The sequence below is a fragment of the Gymnodraco acuticeps genome, unplaced genomic scaffold (assembly GCF_902827175.1).
Source record: "Gymnodraco acuticeps unplaced genomic scaffold, fGymAcu1.1, whole genome shotgun sequence".
Lineage (NCBI taxonomy): Eukaryota > Metazoa > Chordata > Actinopteri > Perciformes > Bathydraconidae > Gymnodraco > Gymnodraco acuticeps.
This window is the reverse complement of record NW_022989810.1, coordinates 1080925-1106876: the sequence shown is the minus strand read 5'-3', so window position 1 is coordinate 1106876 and position 25952 is coordinate 1080925. Positions and strand designations below refer to the sequence as shown.

The window sequence follows — 25952 nt, the reverse complement described above, 5'->3', positions numbered from 1 at the left end:
TTTTATTTCAGTCTTGGCTCTTTAATGACTTTGTATTTAAATGTCATTTCATTATGCAGTTATGAGTTTGTCTACATTCTTTTAATGTTTGCTTTTTGCTGTAAATAATAGATCACTTAAATCAAGAGCCCAGGCATGAGACAGTATTCCACATTTTATTTTTAGATATCACCATAGCTAAGTTCTGACAACAGGTATCAACAGGTCAATACACTGAATAATCCGTAACTCTTTTTTCTGCTGCTTTTTGGTCCAGTAGCGTCTGTGGCGAGTCTCTCCTGTGTGTCGCTGAACACTGAAACACATGCACGTCATTCACCTGGAAACAGAGCAGTCACACAGACTGACGGTATGAAGAGGACACCCAGACAGTATTACTAATTATCATAAGGCTAGATTACTGTACAGCTATGCACCAAAGTGTCCACTCGGAGAAAGAGCACCATATTTACAACTCCATTTACACTGGTTTCCAAAAGGAACAAACACAAAGATAAAAAGACATTTCAAACCGTGTTCCTTTTTTCTCTACAGTCAAACATGGCTATGTAGTACGGAAGAAGGGTCGGGTCACATTTTCAATCTGACCACATTGAATTCATTTTTTTGAGTTCTTAGACTTAAATCAGGATTATGAGAAAATGGTCTGAATTTTGAGAATAAAGAAAATATTGAGTTTCCTTCTCAGAATTCAGAGGGGAAAGATAGACTTTGTCTCCAAATTCGGACCTTTTTGTCCTAAGAACTCTCACTTTAATCTGAATATTCAGAGAAAAAAAATTGATGAATTTTAAGAATTAAGTCACAATTCTGAGATTTAAGTTAGAATTTAAGTTAGAATAAAAAATCAAACTGAAAAACTCACTTTAATCTTAGAATAAATAAATTGTTTTTAATTACTCAGACCCTAATTATAAAAAAGATCCCATGTGGCCTTAACCCTCTGCTGTAATGTAGGAATACAAAAACAAAACAATTAAAACTAATAAAAAAAGTTTCTGTACAGATAGCTGCAACACACCGTATAGCTTATTGCCAATGCCCTCAAGAGTCCCCCGTCCCCCTCCCCTTTATGTGATGCTCTCTTTAGCTGACTGTGAGCCCCTCCTGCTGCACAGCATCACCCCTCACATGTCCCAACAGCACATCGCTCCAAAGAAATGTACAGGATTTAAAAATAAACTTTACTTTCAACAGACTGTATATACAGGTGGGCTGCAGGGAGCCAGCAGAGGTCAAACCAGACGCACGTAATGCTCCGTCAGCAAAACACTGGAATATGAATAAAAAAATAAGAACAGCTCATCTCGTCAGATGGAAAGGGCTCTGACAGAATGTCTCTGGGAGAAGTACAGCTTTAAAACATCAGAAAACACATCGTTCAAGTGCAACACTGAATCCAAACTGGAGTCTAAATTAAAACTTTCTCTCTTCCCTTCTATAAAAGACAACTCATGAACTCAGAAACATATTCCCAGTTCCAAGGGGGCTCTGCTGAGTCAGCTGTACCACAGAGAGTCAGGGAATACCTTCTGAGGGACGCAAAGAAAAGATACAGTGTTTTGAGAATAAAGTGGCAATTTTAATTCTTCCTCAGAATTATGAATTTAAATTGAATTATTAAAATAAAATAAAAATAAATGACAGTTTAGACTCAAAATATGTTTTTTTTGTAAAATAACTAGTCTTGATATTAAAATGTATTTGATACTTTGGCCTCTTCAAATGAACCTCTCTTTTCTTTTGATATATTTACTCAATGCTCAAAAATGTAATACATGTTTTCCCGCATACTCAGCAAAAAAACGTGGGGGGGGGTTACAAGCTGCTGCTCAGATGACCTGGCAGCAGCTGACGGGGGCCGAGCCCCCCCCCCGCTGGATGTTCACAGAGAGGGTCTTCTCACACAGAGGTAGTTGCAGCACCCCGTTCTTCAGAGCGCTCAGGCTGCTGTGAGGATGCCTGCTGCCAGGGGGGCCGTGCGCTGCTGTCTTGCGGTGGGGGGCGTGTGGGCGGGGCAGGGCGGTGGCGGGAAGGGTGATGGTGTCCAGGCTCCCGGTGGAGCCGATGCACATCCTCCACGCAGACTTCTCCTGGATCTTCACGGTCCCCCCCGGGAGGCTGCGAGGATCAAAGAGGAACTCCCCCCCCTCTCGCCCCCCCCGGCCCCGGAGGCACAGGCTCATCAGCTTCAGGCTCTCCACCAGCTCCGTGCTGAGGGAGGGGTTCGTGCTCCTGCTGTTGTGACAACAGCTGGAGGGACTGTCCTGTCCTTTACTCTCCCCCCCTCCTCCCCCCCTCCCCCCTCCGCCGCTTCCCCCGTTACCACCCTCTCCTCCGTTACCTCCAGGCGGACTCCCCTTGTCTGGGCCGGAGGTCCCCCCTCCCTCCCCAGAAGGTTTACTGGGCCCGGAGCTGCTGCCCCCCCCGTTGCCCCCCTCGCTGCCGGGCGGCCCCTCGCTGCTGTCTCTCCGGTTCCAGCCGTACCCGAAGCCTGAGTCTTTGTCCAGGCGCCGGCGGTGGCTCTCCGAGTCGTCGTCGCTGGTCTCAGAGCTGGAGCACGAGGACCCCCTCCCCTGGCTCTTGCGGCGGTGGTAGCGCTTGTGTGTGGCCCCTGGGGAGGCCCCGGAGCTCAGGTTGGCCGCGTTGCCTGCCATGTTCATCTTCAGGCGGCTGAGTTTGGGCGGCAGACCCTCGTCCAGGTCGAAGTCGTCGTCCGACTCCCCCTCTTCGAAGATCTGGTTGAGCACCGGGGCGCTCTTCCTGGAGGTGAGGCGGTTGGTGATGGAGGGGGGCTTACGCCTCAGGACCACCTGGCTGTGGATATTGGCCGGGTCCTGCTCTTCCTCATCCTCTTCATCCTCTGCCACCCTGAAACACAAAGGAAGTGAGGACAGTCAGTTCCTGTTTCTTTCTGAGTCGGTCTCTGCACCTTCACTGTTCCCATGGCTTTCAAACAGAAGAGCGGTAAATGAGAAACTCGGTTAAAAAATGTTGGCCTGATTATTCTTTAGAACCACTTTGGATCAGCAGTCAATCATTAGATCGGCACAAAAAATGACATCCGAGAAACTGCAGGACGGAGTCTAAGGGTGCGTTCACACCTGCCTTGTATAGTCCGGTTGAATCGAACCCTGGTGCGTTTAGCCGCTTGGTGCGGTTCATTTGGGTCGATGTGAACACAGTCCGAGACCTCTTAAGTGAACTAAACAACCGGACTCTGGTCCGCTAAAATAGGTGGTCTCGGAACGCTTGCTTGCGAACTCTGGAGCGGTTCATTGCTGGTGTGAACGCAGTCCGCACCAAAACATAGGAAGCGTAGTATTTACGTGTCACAAGAACGCGGATGTCTTCAAAATCTTTAGCGAAAGAGTCTTTCAAGACATCCGCGGTTGTTTAGTTAAAGAGTGAAGCAGAATGAAGTGTTGAACAGTGTCGTGTAAAGTAAAAACTCTCCGTCAGCTACATAAAAGTAAGAACACCTGTCGTCTGTGAAACCTCCTCCTGACTGCAGAACGTCTCTCATTATATGTGTTATAATGTTTTTTAACGGACGTTGTCTGATTATATAATCATATGCGCGGGCCGCTAGTGTCTGTTGATCTCCAGATTAACAGCAGCATGAGAATAACCTGCCGAAAGTGCGATGCTCCATGGCGGAGGCTCCAGTAGAAATTGCCGGGAATTGCGTTTTTACCCCCTTAATGTCTGCCAATGGTTGAACAGCATTTCCGTGCACATGACTTGTGTTTAAAATGTATAGTCCGATTGAGTTTTGCCCGTGTGAACGCAAACCGAACCTTCTGAGAAATGAAACAATGTAACAAACTGTCGTCTGGTACGCACCAGAGAGCGGACTATTAGGTGTGAATGCACCCTAGAACTAATGTCCTCAAGAGGACTATAAAGTGTCATCCTTCAGTGATGAAGGGTGTGAGCTCCGCTGAGATTACCTGAAGAGGCAGCCTCTCTGCTTGGCTGCTGCTGAGGTGGATGGTGCGGGGGCCCTGGGGGTCCCAGCAGCACAGGCTCCCTGGAAGGAGACAGCCACATGCATTAGGGTCTGAGACACACACACCACACACACACACACACACACACACACACACACACACACACACACACACACACACACACACACACACACACACACACACACACACACACACACACACACACACACACACACACACACACACACACACCACACACACACACACACACACACACACACACACACACACACACACAACACACACACACACACACACACACACACACACACACACACACACACACACACACACACACACACACACACACACACACACACCACACACCACCTTAGCCAGCGCTGAGTCACACACCGTTTCGCCGCGTCGGCCCAGATGCAGCAGGCCTTTGGAGCGGTGCCCGTTGAGGAGGCTCTCTATGCTGCGGGCGGGGGACTGGGGGCCCCCAGCGTGGGAGATGGAGGACGCTGCCAGGCTGTCCTCGATGTCCTGGTGCATGTCCACCCTGCTGGGCCACGACTGCCTGCACACGGGATCAAAGATTCTAAGGCTTTACGGTCCTAGGCAGTGTCTACAGGGCAGCTCATCTGAAGTCCCAAGCTTAATACAAATAGTGCAAGAAATAACAGGATACAAATACAATTGTGCAAGAGAATGTTGCAAGACTAATGTGCATTAATGCAGGAGAAGTGAAATATATACAAGTAAAATATAATATGATGAGCAGAAAATAAAATGTAATACTGTACAGTGAAATAAAGTACTGCTTATTGTAATAATAAATAAACACAGTTGGTCAGTATGAACGTTTTCTCAGATCATTAACCGGCCCCTCTACAGGCTCTAGATACATCAGCTCCTCACTCTGCTTCCTTTAATGGAAATGCTGTGAATCTGATTCCAGATCAGTTGTGTCCATGCTGAGCTTTATTCAGTGTTTGTTATTGTATCATAGCGCTGCAGCACAAAGGCCACTGTGTTTTCATTGTTAGCCGACAGTGAGTAATGCAGCAATTAAAAGAGAGCGGCTGGAGGACAGGAAGGAAGGCTATGATTACAGCAGAGGAACAACATGCGTTCCCTCACTCATTAGGTAACCATAACACTACATCCCCTTCACTGGGGTCAACACTGACAGCAAGATGACTCACAGGAGACATATCCAAAAAGGAAATATTAAAGCAGCAGATGTGGAGATATTTAATTCCCACAATGAGTCAAGTTCCAAGAACTCTTACATTTCTCAGAATGCACTCAAAGTCATCTTTCATTTCCAGCCTGAGTCATGCCCAGTTCTTTCAAGCTCAAGGCCGCAGTTAGAAAGACTTTCAGAGTCTTACTGACCACGTCCAGAAGGACCTTTTCTCTTGGCTGAGGAACCAACGGTCGCCGGTTCAACTCGCAATACACAAAAAAACAACAACCAAAAAACCAATGTGGATCAGGGATTAGAGTCATCTCAATCTTATCTGGTGCAGACACAGTGTATTGGTTTGAATGTAATCAACCCTGAATAACTGCTGCTGCTTCTGTTGTGGCTTTTTCATAATAATGATAGAATTAGAAATCGCCTCTCCTCCCCCTTGCATGCCCAAACAAAACCATAAAGCATGCAGCTTGAAAATACCATGAAATACAAGAGCTCTCGATACAAAAAACGTCCTCTCTTTTTGATTGGTTCCAAATGTAGTAATAGTTGCACTACGCTGTGGTGTATTATATTGCTGAGCATGCGTTGAGATTCAGGGCCCAGCAGACCACTAGTCCAGAAGTACAGGTCCATACACGTCATTTCCCACAACGTCTGTGACCTGCTCACGTTTCAATATGGCTTGTTTTCAGCCGCAGCACTATAGCCCTCTATTTGTATGGGAATAAAAGCAGTGTTTGCGTAGTGTACCTGAAGTGGGCCTTGGTGTTGCTGGGGCTGGAGGAGCGGGTCTGCACCTCCTTCTCCTGCTTCTCCCTCAGGATCCTCTCTGCCAGCAGGTAGTACGTGGCTGTGATGTGGTTGTACTTGTTGGTCTCCAGGGCTCTGAAACAACATATTAACAACGGTTACAAATGGTGTCTTCACCAAGGACTCAGACATGTTGACTGCAGGGGCAGGAACTGAACCGCTGATCCTCTGATAGGAAGATCACTGCATTCAAAAAGTAGAGTTAGATTCATTCGACTCAAAACCAGATAAGTCGTCCAAGGTCAGGCCCGTTTTAAACGTCCTTTTCTAACCACAACAAAATTGTGTTTAAAGGGGAATTATTTCCATGACTGCAAAGATTTAACTATCTTTTTTTGAAGTCCAGTAAATATCTGCTAACAGAAAAATGGTGTACACCGCTGGTATTAAAGTACTGATGTCCTCCCTACCAAAGATTCTTTTAATTGCCACATAGAAGTGGTGTACATCATATGAAAGCTAGGAAACTGAAAATGAATTTGAGATGCAGCTCAGCACTGTCATAAATCAGCACTGTCCAATGTTTAAGTGCTTTGCCAACCAAGGGAACCAATGTTACATCCAAAGACAGCACGACTCACTCCACTATGGCCTCTCGGTCGGCGATGTCTCCCAGCACCATGCGCTGGATGATGCTGTTGTGCTCCTCGTCCGACAGGTTCTTGTGGGACACCAGGGGAGTGTTGAACTTGGTGGCTGGGGAGGGGTCGACCCCCTGCAGCCAGGCGTGGCCCTCGATCTCCTCCAGGGAGGCCCGGTGCTTGGGATCCCTCTGAAGCATGCGGTCTATCAGACTAAAGAAGAGGAGAGAACAGGAAGAGAGTAAAGAGAGCTCTGGTGTCCAAAGTAAACCAGTAGATGAGTTACATGAAGAGACATGTGACCCTCACTAGCTCAGCACTGTGCACCCCTTTTGGCCCACATGCTTTCATTGTTCCTGCAGTTTGCTTCAACAGAATTTTTGTTGGACCAAATTTGGAGGGTAAAAGGAAAAATAATAATAATAATAACATCATATAAATAATATCAAATCTGATATGAATTGAAAGATGTATTGGGAGCTTATGACATGAGCATGGAGAGAACTGATTTGGAGAGACTGAGAAGAGGAACAGGAAATAAAGGAACATGGTGGATCGATGGGGTGGGATTGTTTGGAAGACACAAATACAGGAGCTAAATCAGTAAGTGTGGCGACACACAATGTCATCCCTTAAGACGAATTAGTGATGGTACAAACAAACACTGCTCAGAAGTGGGTTGATGTGGAGTTGTAGAGTGAAGAATGACTGATTGTAATTAAGGATGCACACAGGTTGTATTTCTGAAACACATGCAGATACTAATGTTTTGTTTTGTCAATTACTGATGTATTTTATGTCGTACAACAAAACGTGGAAATCTCTCACCATGTCACTTCAAACACACTCAAAAACCTTTGATTTCAAGACGAGGGAACAGGAAGTAGTTTTAAGACTCATTCCTGCTCCACAGCAGAGTCCTTGAATGCCTCAACATGATTGTGATTTGTCTCATGATCTAATCCACACCTAGCATCTGGAAGTGGTTGATTCTTTTTGGATTGCCAAATTGCAATGTTCAGAGAACTGAGTGAATCCCCCATAATCCTTCACTTGAGCAGCAGAACCAGCGCATCATCAGCAGGAGCTGCTTGGAACCGTATGCTGAGTGGAGCCGTGACTGACATGGTAACAACGTGCGCTGTGGACACGGTCACTCTGCAGTCAGAGCCCAGCAGATGGCCCACAGCTGCTTCAGCTTAGCACAGCAATCTATTCACATCCCTCCTAGGAAATACATTTATTTCCTGTGTCTAAAAATATACAACATGCAGTGAGCGTGGGGAGATAAGAATTGGCCTTTACGACATGTTGATCACAGTGGATCCAATGCCTTTGCTTAGACCCATGAAATCCACTCGTTATCCCTTAGATGGAAAGTAACAGCGGCTTCTTCTCTGCAACGACATTTACTGTCTGCCTATTCCGACTAACTTTAGTATACAGCAAGTCTGGAACTGCCTCATGCAATTGTGCAAAAAGGTTTTCTGGGTGAGCTAATGAAATGTTGTGATACTCAGAGGGGTAATGCAGACAATAAGGTTCATAGTAGAGACATAAGTGTCTGGTATTTTCTTGAATAACCCTGGCCACAGATGTTGGCACAGATATCCCCTGCTTAACAATGTACCACCGAGTGTATCGAGCGAAGGAATTAGTATAACGAGAGCATACTTGCATGCATTCCTAAAAGAGTGGTACAGGAAGGGGTCCTAAAACTCAGAAATGACCACTTCCTGTGACCTTGTCTTGAAGTCAGCTGTATGTTTGTGGTGACAGAAATAAGGTCTGTGGTAAACACAAGCTTACGAGATTTTCACATTTTATTCTACCGCATAACATGTCAGTAAGCACTTCACTGATGAATGTCTGAAGCTTCTATGTGTGTTTCCAACACGTTTGGCAATTGCATTTATTCTTAAAAAATGACAAATGAGTATAAGTGGAGATTACCCTGCTGAACAAAACGTGTTAAGTAACTTAAAAGTGTGTTGGCCACAAAGCTTATTTTCTGCAATATACCTAAATTCAATTGGGAAAACCCATTGCTTTTTGTAGAGGGAATTGCAAAGTAACCTTCCGGGTCGGCCTACAGAAATACATCCCGGCTGTGTACACACCCGGCTCCAAAGCCGTCCTGAGAGGCAGGCCAGTTATTCCAGAGAACTCTAAACTACTGTGTTGTAATCACAGATTTAGTTTCTAACCCGACTGAGATTTATCATGTTTTAAAATGTTGAGGATCCTGCTTAGGTTAGGTGCCTCAACTCTCTAAGGTAGAAGTTAAGATAACTGAATCATTTCTGTAAATATTTTGTATTAAATGACAGAAAGATTTGAAGGATGCTCTACTGTACTCGGCACGGTCATTGACAACTCGTTGGAGTGCTGCAGAGCGAAGTCCTGGGAGCATGTCTCCTCTCCTCTCTCCTTCACGTCTCTCCTATTCTCCTCTCTTCTCCTAAAGAACAGCATGCGATGTCAGCTTCATGTGACTTGCCGTCCTCCAAACTGCTCTTTCCATATGTGGACTACAGACACAGACAGCAGGAGTGAAGTGGGACACTCACAGGGCTTTGGTGCTGCTAATAGGATAGAGCCTGTGCCTGACAGCCAACACCGAGGGAAAAAGCCCACCACCTTATTCTAGTGTGACTAAACAGAGGTGGCGGTGTGTGAAGGCTGTGTATGCAGAGTTCCCATTAGCCGGTAATTACCGGACTATTACCGGTAAAATATGCTGAAGACCGGCTAATCTAAATCTCTCCGGTCAAAGTGTCCTGTCAAAATAATTTCCCCTTAGCGCAATACCGCATCAGTTGCCCAACTTGCGCCACTTATGTGACAGACAAGAAGAGTATGTGACAGACAAGAAGAGTCAATTCTAATGTCTAACTTAATGTGGAGAAAGAGATGTCCTGTATGGGTTGATTGTGCGTTGATCTGTTGGTAATGCCTCGGGGTTCCGGTGGGCATGTAAACAAATGCATAATGCTGCGCTATACTTTGTGGCCTCACCCAGTTGCATAGCAACGCTTATTGTTTAGGTGTCTTTTAATAATCAGGTAGTCCTATCATTAGCTAGAACTAGCTAGATCTGATCGATATGGACATAAACGCGAGTGAAGTCTAATCTGACGGGAGAGGGAGATCAGCTGCTGCTGACAAGTCGACACGCAGCTCTGCATGATCACATGCAGCGGTGAGCGGAACAAAACACACACTTTAGGTTAGAATATCACACGTAGCTATTTTAATTACCTCTCAAACTACCTAAACTATAGATATGTTTAGTTTTACTGTCGGGTCACTCATTACTGATCTGCGAGCTGCATGATACTGACGGGCTGTCAGGAGAGGGAGAGAGCGCTCTGTTTATTATTCCCGTGTTATTGTAAGTTACGGTTCACTTTTGAACAATGTAGTTAATCTACTATGATTAGTTTGTTTTAGTGGTGCACGATAATTATCGGCCCGATAATTATCGGCCCGATATTAGGAATTATGACGTCATCCCGATAAACCCGATAACAGTATTAATAGCCCCGATAATATACAATATATTTTTTGGGTAAAAAAGAATAAAATAAAATAAAATAAAATACTGCGGATTGGGATGAGGGGCGCTTGTTTTTCACTCGGCTCCTCCCGTTTTGCCAGTACTGTGGTATTAGTGGTTTAGGAAGAGGGGAGTTCTTCACAAATCCAGCGCTCCCTAACTCATGCCTGGCTGTGACGTAAATGGTGTGCGGCCGTGAAGCCAGGACAGTAAACAAACATGTCGCCGGTAGTATGGGACTATTTCAAAGTTTCAGAGTTAGATAGTTCGCTTGCTATTTGTATTAACAAATGCAGAAGTTCCACGAGGAGGGAAAAAGGCAACGAGCTATAATACTTCCAACCTGATTAGTCACCTGAAACATCGCCATCGCTACGATGGTGTGTTAAAAGCGTACGAAGACGCCTGCGCTGCTAAACTAGCGGCGAATCCAAAGCCAGCTGCAAAGGCACCGGGGCTTTTACCTATCGACGAGGCTTTTGAAAAAGGCAAGAAGTTTGCCAGAGACGACCCCAGGGTTAGTTTTGTTCATAGTAGTAATGCTCATGTTATTTGCTCACTACTAGTCTTTTTTTTACCACCAGGTGTGCAAAAACTAAGGGTACATTTAATATATATATATATATTATATTATTATTGGTTATCGGTATCGGTCTTGAGAAGCAGGAAGTTATCGGTATCGGTTTCAAAAAAACAATATCGTGCATCCCTAGTTTGTTTAATATCGAATCATATCCATTTGTTTTAAAGCTCAATAAATAACAAAGAAGACCTTTGACCGGCACTTTTCAAATTTTGTCCGGAAGATTTCAACTTTAACGGACATGTTGACCGGCGAAAAGATATTCTAACGGGAACTCTGTGTGTATGGATCACTCACTCTTTGCAGGCGCTGGACACGTGGTCTGGAACCGAGTATTTACAGTCCATGATCATGGTGAGAGTCTCGCTGTCGTTGGCTTCCTGGAAAGGGGGCTGGCCGCATACCAACATGAACAGGATCACACCGAGACTCCAGATATCTGAGGCAGAGGGAACCAAACAGTCTCAATCACAGCATATACATATTACAGGACCACAGCATTAACGCATGAAAGCATTTGGTTTTCTGTCAGAATTGAAGAAATAACACTATTTCTGGAACAGTTCTTTGTGTACAATATAAAACATTGGGATCATAATATGGATTATCTCAATTTAATTGACATCCTAAAATAAAATCATCATGGAAATGTTCTAGGGCTGAACGATTAATCGATTTGAAATCGAAATCGCGATTTGAAATGATGCGATTATCAAAAGCCTGCGATTTTTGTTAAAACCATTTTTTTATTTTTTTATTCTTGTGTGTCAGTCATCCACACCAATCAGAAGTGCTTTGCTCCACATGTACCAGCCATTGTTAACCAATCAGAAGTGGCCCATGATAGAAGGTGATAGACAGATTGATCCAAATGGCTTCCAATGGAGCTTTAGATGGTTTGGTGAACCATCTGAGTCAGGTTAGTAATGCTCCATCACATGTTTCTATTACAGGGAGAATCTTAAACTGAAGCTTGACTTTAAAGCAACCCAACGGAAGTTTCATGTAAGTTTAGTCCTTTCACTCGTAGCTCGGGCTGCGGTGGTGCTAGAGACGGGAGTACGTTGATACGACCTTCCGAGATGGAGATATGGCCGCATTTTACCATAAACTTCCGTTAGGTCGCTTAAAAACAAATATCGCAAATCGAATCGCAATATCTGTCAGAAAAATCGCAATTAGATTATTTCCCTAAATCGTGCAGCCCTAAAATGTTCTGATAAATATTGTCACATTTATCGATATTGCAAAGCAACAGCTGTCACGGTACTGTTCTCGTATCGAACCGTTGGATTCAGGACATTTGGTTTGGTATGCAACATCATTTCAGTAAATCTGGTGAACAAAATTGTAGTTTATCTACTACAAGACAATTTGTCACCATTTGAGTGCCTTAATTGTTCCAGTAATAATAATAATATATAAACCTAAATGTTTATAATTTACAAAATAAATACAAACATTTGAAATGTAAAGTCCTTATGTACTGAGCTACTGCTGCTGGTAGTACTACTCGGGTTGTGTTTGTATTAGTGTGTGCTTATGCGTCTGAGTGTGAGTGGAGCCAGAGATGGTGAGGTGTGGAGAGGCAGAAAGCCCCAGGGACGGCAGGCGTACCACCTCACACCTGGCTCACTCACAGCAGCAATGTTACTATAGCAACGCTTCCAGCCTCTTTAGAGAGAAACAGTCCACACATAACCACAATAACATGGCAGCTCTACACAATATCCGCTCAAGCATTGTCAGCTGAGAACCAAACTTCCCCATTTAGCAACAAGAGAAGCTTGAATTCTGCACCGGTAATTAGAGAATACATCATTCTGCTTGTCAACATAAAATAAAGGGTTTGAAATAACTTTAAAGAGACCCTATTATATGTTTGAGGGTTTTCCCTTTCCTGTAGTATGTTATATAAAAGGTGTGTTTCCATGTAAACGGTCTGCAAAAGCCGCTTTCACACCAAGTACTTTGCCGTACTTAGTGCCCAGCACTTAGTACCCCCATGGAACTAAGTACAGATCTCGTTCACACCGGAATAAGTTCGCTGAGGGAAGATTAGGCAAATGAAGCCGCTGACGCCACTTCTTCTTCTTCTGCTTTGGGTTTACTGGCAGGCTGCAAACAACTTCACGGCGTATACTGCCACCGGAAGTCCCCGGAGTTGGGGACTGGCTTCAGTAGAAGCTGCTGGGACTCCCAGCAGCTTCTACTGAAGCCTTCCGAGTAAATCGCCAGAACGGCCAGTGTTTCCCCTACCATTGTCTTGGAGGGGCGCTGCGCCCCGCGCCCCTCCTGAAATTCAAGGAGTTTAAAAAAAAAAAAGATTATAATTTTTTTTAAATTATTAATTACTATTTTTTTTAAATATATATATATATATATATAGCACCAAATTGCAACTAATCTATATCTACTGTCACTTTTCACATTGAACATGTGCTCTTTTATTAAATGAACTAAACGCTTTCATTTTAAGTTGTGAGTTTAGTGTTTTTGACCCTAAGAAACACTGATGCAATAATCAATAACAATAATCCACAGCTCCTCTCTCTGCTCCAGAGGATTAAAAAATATATATATCGGAATATATAAAACTAAACGGAAAAAGTACGGGTAAAAGTACTCCGGTGTGAACGCGCCTAAAGGCTCCAATCCCTGTGTTACCTCCAGAGGGAGTTTCTCTGCCACACACTCCAACCCCCTGCCTGAAACATCTCCATTGGACTCCTTTGTTTACTTCTGTAACATAGTGACATCACTAAGTCGCACTTCTATTAGCTAGCATTGTATGTAATAGGCTAAGGGGCGGGACATTTCATACACATCTCTAAGCGGTTGACCAATCACAACAGAGCCGGCCAGCTAACCAATCAGAGCAGACTGGGCTCTGGTTTCAGACAGAGGGTGAAAAGAGGTGCTGCAGCACAGGCAGTATGAACAAAATAAAGAGCTTTTGAACATTAAAGCATGGAGACATGTGCTTTTTAAATAGCAGTTTCTATTTGTATTCCCATCTTGGCCTCAACAAACAAATAGAGGAAACACAATTTCCTCTACTTCCCTTCCACCCTTGCTCACATTTGATTCCTCATATTTCTATAATCCAGGGTTTCACCAAACGGCCCCTTAAACATTTTTATTTACCTAATTTATGTGCACTTTGTGTTTTATTTGAGCCAAGTGTGAGTATGCTGTTATTTACCATCACGCTTGTTTCCCCCCTCTCTCCTGTGTTTCACAGAGGATGGGGCTTTGCACAAGGTGGAGCAGAGTAATGATGTAAATACCCGATGTCTGCTTCCAGCTGTAGACCCAGTAGTTCTCCCTATTAGGGCTGAACGATTAATCGATTTTAAATCGAAATCGCGATTTGAAATGATGGGATTATCAAATCACAAAGCCTGCGATTTTTTTAAACATTTTTTTTTTTTTTTACATTTTTTTTTTTTTTTCTTCTTGTGGGTCAGTCATCCACACCAATCAGAAGTGCTGTGCTCCACATGTACCAGTCATTGTTAATCAATCAGAAGTAGCCCATGATAGAAGGTGATGGACAGATTGATCCAATCACCAAGTATTTTTGAAAGTGCCTGCTAGGGCTGTGCAATTAATCGTATTTTAATCGCGATTACGATTATGGCTTGCGACGATTATGAAAACAGCATAATTGACAAAATACGATTATTTTGCTGGGTGCGCTTTCGCCCCTCCCTAAAAGCCCACTCGGCCACGTGGGAGTGACATGTGTTGTGAGTGTTCAGCGCGAGCGAAGATGTCAGAACAAGAGCAGCAACTCGTTAAAAAGAAGGGTAAAACTATTTCCACTATTTGCAAGTACTTTGCCATTACATTCCACATCGCTAAAGATATGTGCCCAGTTAGCAACCAGGGCTTTAAGCAACTTGTCAACACGTTGGACAAGCGTTACGCGATGCCGTCTCGGTATTATTTCAGCAGGTCTGCGCTGCCTGCACTATGTGACAAATGCCGTGGGGAAGTTGAGAGAGATGTGGCTTCAGCTGACTACTTTGCGACCACAACGGACCTATGGTCTAGCCCAGGGGTGCCCAACCAGTCGATCGCGAGATGTGTCTAAAAATAGAACAACAATATTCTGTTTTATGTCCTGTAACATAATCTTCCTGTGCCAGAATAATGCACTTGAACGCATCAAAGCTTTGTGATTGGCCGGCGTCACCCCATGTGTCGGAGCGTGGCTGAGGGTCTTCAGTACAGGTGGCAATATTGTCACCTGCCTGCGCTCATCTCTGAAACCAGACCATGTAAACAGGCTGGTGTTTCTTGCAAAACATCTTTAAGAGATGACATGAGCAGCTCTACCAGCATTTGCCATGGTGGCCTAAACATTTTTATTTGGTCTTAAATTGTAGTTCAACATTTATTTCCTGTTACTTCTGGACCATGACGGTTGGCCAGCCTTCAACGTTTAACTGAGTGGAATATGTTGAATATGTTTTACCAACATGTTGGCTATATGTTAAGGAGTTTTCAGTAGGTTGTGACAGTGCACTGCATCATATTTGATTTCATTTATTTTGGTCTAATTTATTTTTATTTATCATATTAATATATGTTTAGTATGGTTTTGGAAGTGCGCTCCAACATATTTGTTGATCTTGTTTATTGGTAAAATATTATTTGTTTTAAAGTTCAATAAATGGTCAATGAATAATCGTCAAAATAATCGTGATATCAATTATTGACCAAATAATCGTGATTATGATTTTTGCCATAATCGCACAGCCCTAGTGCCTGCCCTTTCCAAATGGCTTCCAATGGAGCTTTAGATGGTTTGGTGAAACAAACCATCTGGGTCAGGTTAGTAATGCTCCATCACATGTTTCTATTACAGGGTGAATCTTAAACTGAAGCTTGACTTTAAAGCAACCCAACGGAAGTTTCATGTAAGTTTAGTTTTTTTACTCGTAGCTCGGGCTGCGGGGGTGCTAGAGACGGGAGCACGTTGATACGACCTTCCTAGACGGAGTTCTGGCCGCATTTTACAATAAACTTCCGTTAGGTCGCTTAAAAACAAATATCGCAATTCGAATCGCAATATTTGTCAGAAAAATCGCAATTAGATTTTTCGTGCAGCCCTACTCCCTATCAATATGCTTTTCAGTGCAGCTAAGTTGGGCTGAACTCATCTCTGGAGATGTCAGGAGATGCAGTGAATCAAACCAGGTAAGAGTAGCAGAGCTATGAGTAAGGAAAATCTGCTAGCCACTAGGCTAATTTATGCTATTTAAATTGCAGCGGCTCATCAACCCCAGCAGACAGTCAACCTGAACCACTTGTTTTCATTATGCCTTCTCCACTCCCATCATTCATCACCTCTCCAAAGTCTGTAAGTATCTCTTAAATGGTGGAGGCTGCCAGGTTCTACTTTCCAAATCCCCTTTCCCCAACACACAAACACACATAGCTTTGATCTTCCGAGCATCCTCTCCTCCTCTCTGGATTACAGCACCATGATGCTTTAATTAGCGACTGTGGGATTGTCTTGGCATCATGTCCTCTTCTACTCTGTATTCATACAATTTGCTCTGACAAATCACCGAGCAGCTTGGAACGACAGCAGCCAGAGTGGCTGTAACCTGGAGGGCCGTGTGGAAGGAACTGAAACAGATCTCGACCTCCTCTTTGGAAGGATTCAAACTGTAGCTTTTTTTAGTGCCCAAATGATAAAGGCCCTTGCATCTTAAAATGGTATTACAGTTCCGGCTTTGTTAAAAAACGCTTTCTAGCGTGTCACACATCAGGAGACTCACTTTGCTCAATTGCCATGGAACTGTAGCTTATTAATGTTACCCATATCTTCATCCTGACTTGCATAATGGAGATGCGAGCACTGAACACCGAAATCCACAATATCCAGCAGGATTTGATCCAGCTTTGCACAGAATACAAGTACAAAATAAATTGGACTTAAAAGGATGGGAGCTTTTGCCATTATTCTCTATCTGTGGAAAAGAACCTGTACCCCATAAAGCATGGGAGAGAGACACATACTTATTTAAGCGGGGAAAAGCTCCCGAGCCTAGAAAATACTAATTGGCAAGCAGTATTCAAGCACCAAGGTTGTTATGCAGAACATGAGGCATCTTGCATTCATATCAAATCACAAACAAATCTTAAATATGATTTGACCGTTTTAATACAAGGCATTTAAATACAAGTCTTTTTGAATAAGACAAACAAAAATAAATGGTTGATGTTCAAAGCTGGAGAGTGGCTTAAGATATGAAATTATGCACACTTTGGAGCGAACTCCCTTAAATAAAATCAACAGGTTGCTTTAGACACCCTTGTACTCTTTACTTGCTGTAACAATGTGCATGTCCCCTCTGTGGGACGAATACAGGTACTCTGATTCTCAGGCACCCACAAATGAACCGTAGACACTGCAGCTCTACACACAGCTATGTTACTGCCACTTTCAATATAGAATAGCAGTTTACCCTGTAACATTATTGGAGAAGAGAGTTTAGTTTACTGCCTCCTATCCGAGTTCAACGCACCGGAGCAAGGCTTAGTCTCAAATCCTGATTCTGACGGTACCAGAAACGTCACATTTTCAGAGTTTGGGCATTTCTGGCTTCTCCTATCACAATCAATACCACACTCTAATATCTCCTCAAACCATGAAGACCTTTCCCACCACCATGTTAATGAATCTGAGGTGCACTGGCTGCAAAGCAATGACTGCGGTCAGAAAATAACATCTATTATTTTGCACTGTACCTTTTCAACTTTTGAAAATCACTTTTGGTCAGCTCAAGAATAGAAAAACAGCCCTGTCGAGGTTAAATCAAAAGGGTGGATCGCACCTCCAGTCATATTACAACTTTCAGTTCAAGTCTGAAATCTATTTGGCACTGTCCCAGCATCAACGTGATGAGTCCCCACTGCAGAGCTCGCTCCTGGGACCCACAGGCCATGAACAAAGTGATCACACATCACAGCAAACTGCCTGTCCCTGGGTTTGAACCATGCTCCAATGCAATCAAGTCATTGTAATATTATATTTCAAATATAATATTACAATGACTGTTGAGCAATGTTGTCACCATCATGAAATCAAGTGCATGTACTCAAGTCCAGAGACCGAGTGATTTTCACCTTTGCCACCCCACACGTAGTATCTGTCTCCGTCTGTCTGCCTCAGGCTTTGACTCGCTGACAGCTCCCCATCTGCGCTCTCAGCCAGCGTGCGTCCTCGGCTTTCCTAACCACTCTTTCCCACACACCGTAATGCAGAGGCATATCAGGTAACCTTTGCCTTTTACTGCTTTCTCATGCTTGAAATTGATGTGTCTGCTTAGTATGGACACCCAGACGTTGTTGTTCGACACGATCAAGAATTTGTGACTGAAGCACACCGCTACATACAGGAAGCACAGATGTCATAGGGCTGAATGCTCCTGATGTACATGGGATTTATGTGCTTTCAAAACATTTGATCATGATACATATTTTTGGCCAAAGGTTATGGGTTAAAAGACGTCAAACTAATTAGTGACACGTTCAATTTAGAATATCTCCTGCAAAGTTTAAGCCAATAAACAGTTGCTCAATCATGCATTGTGTATGTATGATCCAGCTCGAGCATCTAGCTCTAATGCAGTCATTAGTCACATAGCAAATAAAGATAGATATTGGCCAATCACTGTCAAACGAGCATTAAAGGCCTTTTTTGTTGTGAAGACGACAGTGACATGAAGTTTCTACTGTCCATACTGGCTGAGAGGGAGAGAGATGATAAGTGTGATAAGTGAAACCCTGATGGACCGGTTTGTCCATGAACACGCCTTCAGTCAGTCAGTCTGACATGCTGAGGTATGCAGCACATAGAGCACACCTCTGTGTACAAAAGCCTTGCACTAAAATGTGCCGACAAGAATTGCGCCGAGAGGGTCCCTGTGCTGTTGAGGACGTCCTGCATTGACACTTTGCCCAAGATGCTGTGGACCAGATAATAAGGCCCACTGGAGGAAAACAGATGAGTGGGCTCTAATCAAAGCAACACACAGCTGTGTAGCGGCTGCATCCTGCCTCGCTACCATCCTCTCCTGGCCCAGTCCACACAAGAAGATGGGTTAACTGTTCTTCCCAATTACTGGCAGCAGGTGACAAAAAGCAGGGCTGCAATTAAGAGAAGGACGAGTTTCTGATGCTCTCTAGTGCAGACGCCAAGGGCTGCCAAACATCTCTGCAGGACGCACAGGAAAGATGTTCGTATGAGTCATCAACAGATATATGTAAACAGGAAGTCAAGGACTTTCCATCAGCTAAAGAGTGCCTAAAGCATAACATGTCGACGACTTAATACAAGATACAACCTGCTGTCTGCACTAACAGTTCCTAATTGATAACTTTCAGTGATCAAACTACAAATGGTCACAGACTGCATTGAAGGTTATCCTGCCACCACTGTGACTTATAAAATGCAGACAGACCTGTTATATCGGTTATCTGTTTTAAGCCTGGCAGACAAAAAGTGCCTGGGCTGCATCTCATGTACCTCACAGTGTCACATGGCTCTGGCCACAACATCACAAAGCCCACAAGAGCGTGTGCAAAACGTCACTAACCTGCTCCGTAATGCACACACCACGCATTACCAGAGCGCTCTCAACCCAACCACTGCTGCACAGCACAACCAAAAGCAGCACCACTGCAATTACAAGCAGCGCCAAAGCACACCACACTCAGGACAGCTCCCTGGCAGAGAGCAAAGTGTTTGGCCCACTAAAGTCGTGCTCAGCTAGAGCGGCCTCTTAATTTAATCTAACTTTTGTCAATTTAAAAGTCTTAGTCGAGCAATGTTGATTAGTCTATCAGTCTGAGCTTTGTGGCGTCAGCTGGAAAAGCCCTCAAACTTATACTGGAGCTGTTCCAGGTCATTACGTTTATTAGGTCGGGCAGGAAATCCAAAGTGTGGGATTGTGTAAAGAAAACCCCAAGAAGGTGACGTGCAAAACTCTGCAGGCAGAAAAGGGCCTTTCACATGTCAACCTGAAACATGACTCCTGATCTGAAGCATGCACGTAGTCTCCTCACAGAAAGAAAGACAAGCAGCAGCAGGTCTCAGTGAAGACTGGTGAAGAAGAGAAGGCAGGAGACGGGAGCAGTGCAATGCAGATGGACTGGGAGGAGCAGACAGTGGTGGACGGGAGGCCACTGGCATGATAGAAATACATGAGAACGCTCCCCTAAGCTCACCAGCATTTACTAAATAAACCTTTTTCAAATGATTGTTTACTTATTTTGTCGTATGTTACACATTCATTAGTTGTGTGTGATGTCGTTTACTGTGTGGAGAAAAATAAATGAGTCTTTGCTGCTTGTTCTGGCACAAATTAAGATTCAGTCCCTGCGCTTCTAATAATGATTTCCCTCAGCCCTGAAACTGAAAAAATGATAGTCATAATATATCAAAAATGGCCATGCCTACTCGACAGACCACTAGAACAGAGAACTACAGGTGAAAGAGCTTTGTCAAAAGCAGCGCTATGCTCAGCTCCATGAGTATAGTGAGCTGCAGACACAGACCACCAACACCACTGTGTGCAGGGTGGTAGATGCCTCTTAGCACAGCCCGTGCAGATGGTGGTCCACTACTAATACCTAGATGCAAAAGCCTTATCACACAGCTACATACAACTTATCATCTGTTTACAATATAGACCCTGCAGATGTTTCATTATAAAATCGCTGTGTTATATCACATATCACAACTGAATTAAGAAATATATCTATATTGCAAATATTTCAATAAAAGGCTAGTTTGTGTGATAAAGGGTTTGGGGGATTGCACAACACAGTTTTTCTTTGTGTGTGAACACTTAGCGTTTCCATGACATATCCTAATGTTATGAATGTAAGTTTGTAATTGGCCACAGTGTTGACACGATACCAACACTATGAAAGCCGTGAGTAAAGTCATGGAATAATAGACGAGTCTTCTCTTGTATTTACAGCCAGATAAGAAGAGAACAACCTGCCTTTTTCCCCAAACGGGAACCAGTTATTTAAATACTTTAACTATACATCAAAAATATATAATATCACAAATCTATTGCCTCATGTCACAGCTCATAGGTCAATACAATAAGAAACTTCTGGAAGAGAACCTGCAGCAGCAACAACACCCATCATCCAGCAGTTCATTTGACATGACATGTTACTTGTTAGAGGCTTGTATCCAAAGCGACTAACTCAGCACCGTGGGCAATCCCCACAGGAGCCATTCGGGGTGCAGTGTCTCAGGGACGCAACGACATGCTGACTGCGGTGGGGTTTGAACCTGTGTCCCCCTGGTCCCAACACCAACGCACTATCCACTGCACCACACGCCTCCCAATTCCCCCCCTCTTCATGTTTCCCGGCATTTCCTCCATCCTTTAGCTCTAGGGTGAGGTAAAGCTGAGGTAAAGCTGATGGCGTTTTTTCTCTGCGCATAAACAATCATATCACTTCTACTCAGACACATATTGGTGCAGCATTAACACCACATGAACAACCACACGGGCCCGAGAGAACAAGCTTAACTCAACACACCTCACAATCCCATTCCAGACCTGGACCTTGGTCTCATGTTATGCCATCAGTTAAGCTACCAATATGATATATGTCATATCAGTATGGAAGGACACACAATCTGTTTGTCTGCACTCTGTCAAAGCCCAGAGAAAATCAATGAGCCAGTTCATTTAGAGCAATGAGACACCCATAACACATCAGTGCTAAAAGAGCTGACCTGGTTGTACATGGCCACTGGCCGCCTGCAAAATGACCAGCGTCAATGGCTGTTAGCATCGTAAAGCTTTCCACAGCTTGATCTTTAAAACAAGTCCAACTCATATGCTGTTGCACAGGGGTCTGGCATGTGATGGATTGCTGTTTGACGTGTAGGCAATCAAAACACAAAGCAAAGCTTGGCCAACAGAACTAGTGGTCAGGCCCTGGAAGCAAACTAGCACACACAAATGTGTCAAACAGGTGCTAACTCCACGGTGCTGAAGCTGGCTTTAATATGACTTTGATAATGCCAAAAGCTTGCTTTTTAACACAGTGACATGATGTTAGTGCCATGTGTGACAATTCTGCTCCATCAGACTTTAAATAAACTCTGAATCATTAAAGATCAAAAAACAACCACAACTGTCTCTGTGCGAAAGCATAAAGTGGCCACACTACGAAAAGGGCTTACACAAAGGACTAGTTAATGAGGCCCTATTGTGCTTTTTGGGAGGTTTCGTTTTCCCGGTGTGTTATGTAGGTTTTCGTGCATCTGCAAAGACTCAAATCCAAAGGTCCCTCCAGAGGGAGTTTCTCTCCCACAGACTGAATCGAAACGCTTCGATTGGACCCCTTTGTTTACTTTCATAACACAAAGACATCACTAAGTAACGTGGTAGGCTAGGGGCGGGACATCTCTAAACAGAGCCGGCCAGCTAACCAATCAGAGCAGACTGGGCTCTGGTTTCAGACAGAGGGTGAAAAGAGGTGCTGCAGCACAGACAGTATGAGAACAATAAAGAGCTTTTGAACATTAAAGTAGCACAATACAAATATGAACCTGAAAATAAGCATAATATGGCCCCTTCAAGAATCCAATCTGGTAGTACTGCATCCTATCTATTATTATTTTCTAAATAACACTCACTTCACTTTTGCATCATTCATCAGCCTACATGTTTTGCATACCTACGGCTGGAGCATCATACTCATCACCCAGCAGTATTTCCGGGGCGGAGTATGCCAGAGATCCACAACTGGTCGTCAGCTTCTTCCCCGGTTGAAACTTGTTGCTGAATCCAAAGTCGGTGAGCTTGACGAGCCCTTGTTTCTCAAAGAACACCACATTCTCTGGCTTAAGATCCCTGTGCACCACGTGCAGCCGATGGCAGTAGGAGATAGCATGGACAATCTGGGCAAAATATTTCTTAGCAAGCTCTTCATTCAGACCCTCCTCATGTTTCATGATGTAGTCAAACATATCCCCACCATCCCCTAGCTCCAAGATGAGGTAAAGCTTAGTCTGAGTATCTATAACTTCATACAGGCGCACAATGTTGGGGTGCTGGACCAGCTTCATGCAGCGGACCTCCTGGAAGAGGTGGCCTGTAGCAACGGTGTCTAGCTTAGTCTTGTCGATCACCTTCACTGCCACTTTCTCCCCAGTGAAGACGTGGCGTGCCAGCTTGACCACGGCAAAGTGGCCACGGCCCAGCGTCTTGTCCAGGTCATATAGCCCAGCAATCTTGCCATCGTAGCCCCGCTTGAAGCCTGCCATAGCTGGAGAGGGCGATGGGGAGAGGAGGGTCCCCCCTGTAGGCCGGGTCAGGTTGGCTGAGTTGTTTGGGTCCAGCTTAGTTCAGTTCATCGAAGGTGGATGGAAAAACCCATGGCTCCAGCTGCCTTTATGAAATGAAATGACAACAGTTTCAATAAACAATGACTACATACATATAGGCAAAGCTGGCAATTAAACTGAAAAGGAGTCCAAATGGAAATGTTCAGCACACTGAAAGATTTCAAATATAATATGAATGCAGCAGACCCTCCCTTACACTGAGCATAATAATGTTATTGTGATCATATGCATCTGTCATGTTTTCACAGAATGGCTGCCACACTAACGTTAGCTCATTTGTCCTGCCTGCTGTATCGTGCTGCTACAATGAACCACGTTAAACTTGTCTTAACTACATAAGGCTTCCAGTTGTCCAAGCACAGCAAGCTACTTGTTTCGAGCGGAGTTTCATATACTACAGTTGGCAGAAGTCAGCTGCATGACGGGCCCCGACCGGCGGTAGCACACTTTAGCCTGACGTTACATGGGCTAGCTCGTTGTCCATTGATTGATTAACGTTAGCTCACTGTGTGACTAACGTTAACTGCTTTCGCTCTTTAACGTTAGAAGGTTGCCTTTATTCATTACAAAGCCACACTAATGTATACACAAACATGTTTAGCTAGCTGTGAAACAAGGCGCTGGCCACACAGGTACACAGGTATCACACAGCTATCCGGATTACCTAGCATGTAGCAAGCTAAAGTTACTCGCTCAGCTCACCTCTCCAGCTTTGCTTCGGTAAACATAACGCCCCTGGTCCAGTCTCTACCGGGTATCCTGGGTCCTTTGGGAGCTCTCTACAGAAGCTTGTCGAAAATGATGAGAGAATACGAGGGGTTGACCGCGGCACTGAGAAGGTGCCTATGCCCAGGGTTCATGTGTAAAAGGAGGCATTGCATAGCTGGCAGCGGCAGCCTGATCCGTGTATCCTTCCAGCCGACTGGGGCTGTGGTGATGCCTTCATGGGCTGAAAACAGTGTCGAAATATTTACAACCGTCAAACTGTGGACCAATACAAATGATTTCCACTGTTGAAGATATGGGCATCACATATGTTTAATAGATGAATTAAATCATAATTAACCTTTATAATGTTGCCATGCAATCTACCATAAATTGGGATTTTTCAGAAAAAACTAAAGCGAGAGAAAATATGTGTCTTCTTATTGTTAATGAAAAGCGTTTTCTGGCGGGACAAATTGTAGACATTTAGAGTCAGGTCCTTACAAGGAACACTGGAAAGCAACACGAGAGCATCGCCAACGGCATTCTGCTCTGACGTCAAACAAAAACGGTTGCTGAAAACATCATTCCATATTTACTCAACACATTATTTACGGTAGAATTTGTATCTAATTAAAAAAGTAATGGTTTGTTGCATTAATGAAAGTCAGTTTTGCATTATTGTGTTTTGAGATAAGCAAGACGTGTAATACATCGCCCAAATACCCTATTATTGAATAGCAGGCGATGTGAAAACCCTACTTAAGTATTTTGGTTTTATTCCGCAATTTCTAGGCCCATACATGTGTGTGCAAGTGATAATTGAGGGACAGTGTAGCCAGCTTGGTCTTCCCAAAAAAAAGCGTCTAGTGACATCTAGTGAGAGGAATAAGACATGTTTTCTCAATGTATTTCTCACAAAGCTGTTTTTCCTTAATCACTTTTTGCATGACATGATTGTAAGGAATCTTGGTGTTATATTTGATCAGGATTTATCCTTTAACGCCCACATAAAATCAATTTCAAGGACCGCCTACTTCCATCTACGTAACATTGCAAAAATCAGGCATATCTTGCCTCAAAACGATGCAGAGAAACTAGTCCATGCATTTGTTACTTCAAGGCTGGATTATTGTAACTCTTTATTATCAGGGTGTACCAAGAAGTCAGTCAAGTCGCTTCAGCTGATTCAAAATGCTGCAGCTCGTGTACTAACCAGAGTTAGGAAAAGGGACCACATTACTCCTGTTCTGGCTGCCTTACACTGGCTCCCTATAGAACACAGGATATCATTTAAAATTCTTCTTCTCGCCTACAAAGCCCTTAATGGGCAGGCGCCATCTTACCTTAAAGAACTCATTATACCCTACTGTTCTACTAGGGCATTGCGTTCCAAGAATGCAGGGTTGTTGGTTGTTCCTAGAGTCTCTAAAAGTACAATGGGAGCCAGAGCCTTTTCTTATCAAGCTCCACATTTGTGGAATCAGCTTCCAGTTTGTGTTCGGGCAGCAGACACCCTATCCGTTTTTAAGAGTGCGCTTAAGACCTTCCTTTTTGATAAAGCTTATAGTTAGGGCTGATTAGATTCAGCCCCTAGTTTTGCTGATATAGGCTTAGTTTGTCGGGGGACATCTTACTTCTTCCTTCTCTCTGTCTATACCTGTGTACTCTCATGTTCCGATTAACCCAGCTTCCCCAAATGTCTTTCTTTTTGGTGTCTGTATACGCCGGGATCCGGAGTCATGGATGATCCTGCGCTCCTCTGTCCTGGATCTTGAGTCGTGGCTGTGGTCCTGGATCTTGAGTCGTGGCTGTGGTCCTGGATCATAGGTCCTGGATGGATATCCTCGTGGATTCATCTTCCTATTATACACACATGCATTTCCAAACATTTGGACTACCTATGTTGCAAATGTATTATCTTTTCAATTTACACACGGCATCTATTGCACGTCTGTCCGTCCTGGGAGAGGGATCCCTCCTCTGTTGCTCTCCCTGAGGTTTCTCCCATTTTCCCCTTTAAACTGTGGGTTTTCTTCGGAAGTTTTTCCTTGTACGATGTGAGGGTCTAAGGACAGAGGGTGTCGTATTGTCATACTGATATTTTGTACAAACTGTAAAGTCCACTGAGACAAATGTAACATT

General features: G+C 44.0%; 1 protein-coding gene across 4 annotated transcripts; it reads right to left on the bottom strand.

The window, feature by feature from the left end:
- Positions 1 to 139: 139 nt before the first annotated feature.
- Positions 140 to 25511, bottom strand: snrka (SNF related kinase a). 4 transcript variants are annotated; one of them, XM_034228397.1, is made up of 9 exons: positions 25468 to 25511; positions 23805 to 24051; positions 22433 to 23146; positions 10994 to 11135; positions 6555 to 6767; positions 5914 to 6048; positions 4368 to 4536; positions 3954 to 4033; positions 140 to 2871 (listed from the first exon to the last, which is right to left on the bottom strand). In XM_034228397.1, the coding sequence occupies exons 3-9, from the start codon at positions 23019 to 23021 to the stop codon at positions 1833 to 1835; spliced, it is 2367 nt and encodes a 788-aa protein (XP_034084288.1). In that variant the 5' UTR covers positions 23022 to 23146; positions 23805 to 24051; positions 25468 to 25511; the 3' UTR covers positions 140 to 1832. The 4 variants fall into 4 exon arrangements, with proteins under 4 accessions (XP_034084288.1, XP_034084283.1, XP_034084266.1 ...); XM_034228392.1 differs by having other exon boundaries at positions 4344 to 4536; positions 23767 to 24051; positions 25468 to 25509; XM_034228375.1 differs by having other exon boundaries at positions 4344 to 4536; positions 25468 to 25509.
- Between the last annotated feature and the right edge of the window lie 441 nt (positions 25512 to 25952).

Coding starts and splice junctions, on each gene's coding strand:
- snrka (XM_034228392.1), bottom strand. CDS start 23,021: ATGGCAGGCTTCAAGCGGGGCTACGATGGCAAGATTGCTGGGCTATAT. Junction 11,136..22,432: donor GTATGATGCTCCAGCCGTAG/GTATGCAAAACA, acceptor CCTCTGCCTCAG/ATATCTGGAGTCTCGGTGTG. Junction 6,049..6,554: donor GACCGAGAGGCCATAGTGGA/GTGAGTCGTGCT, acceptor ATGTTGTTTCAG/AGCCCTGGAGACCAACAAGT.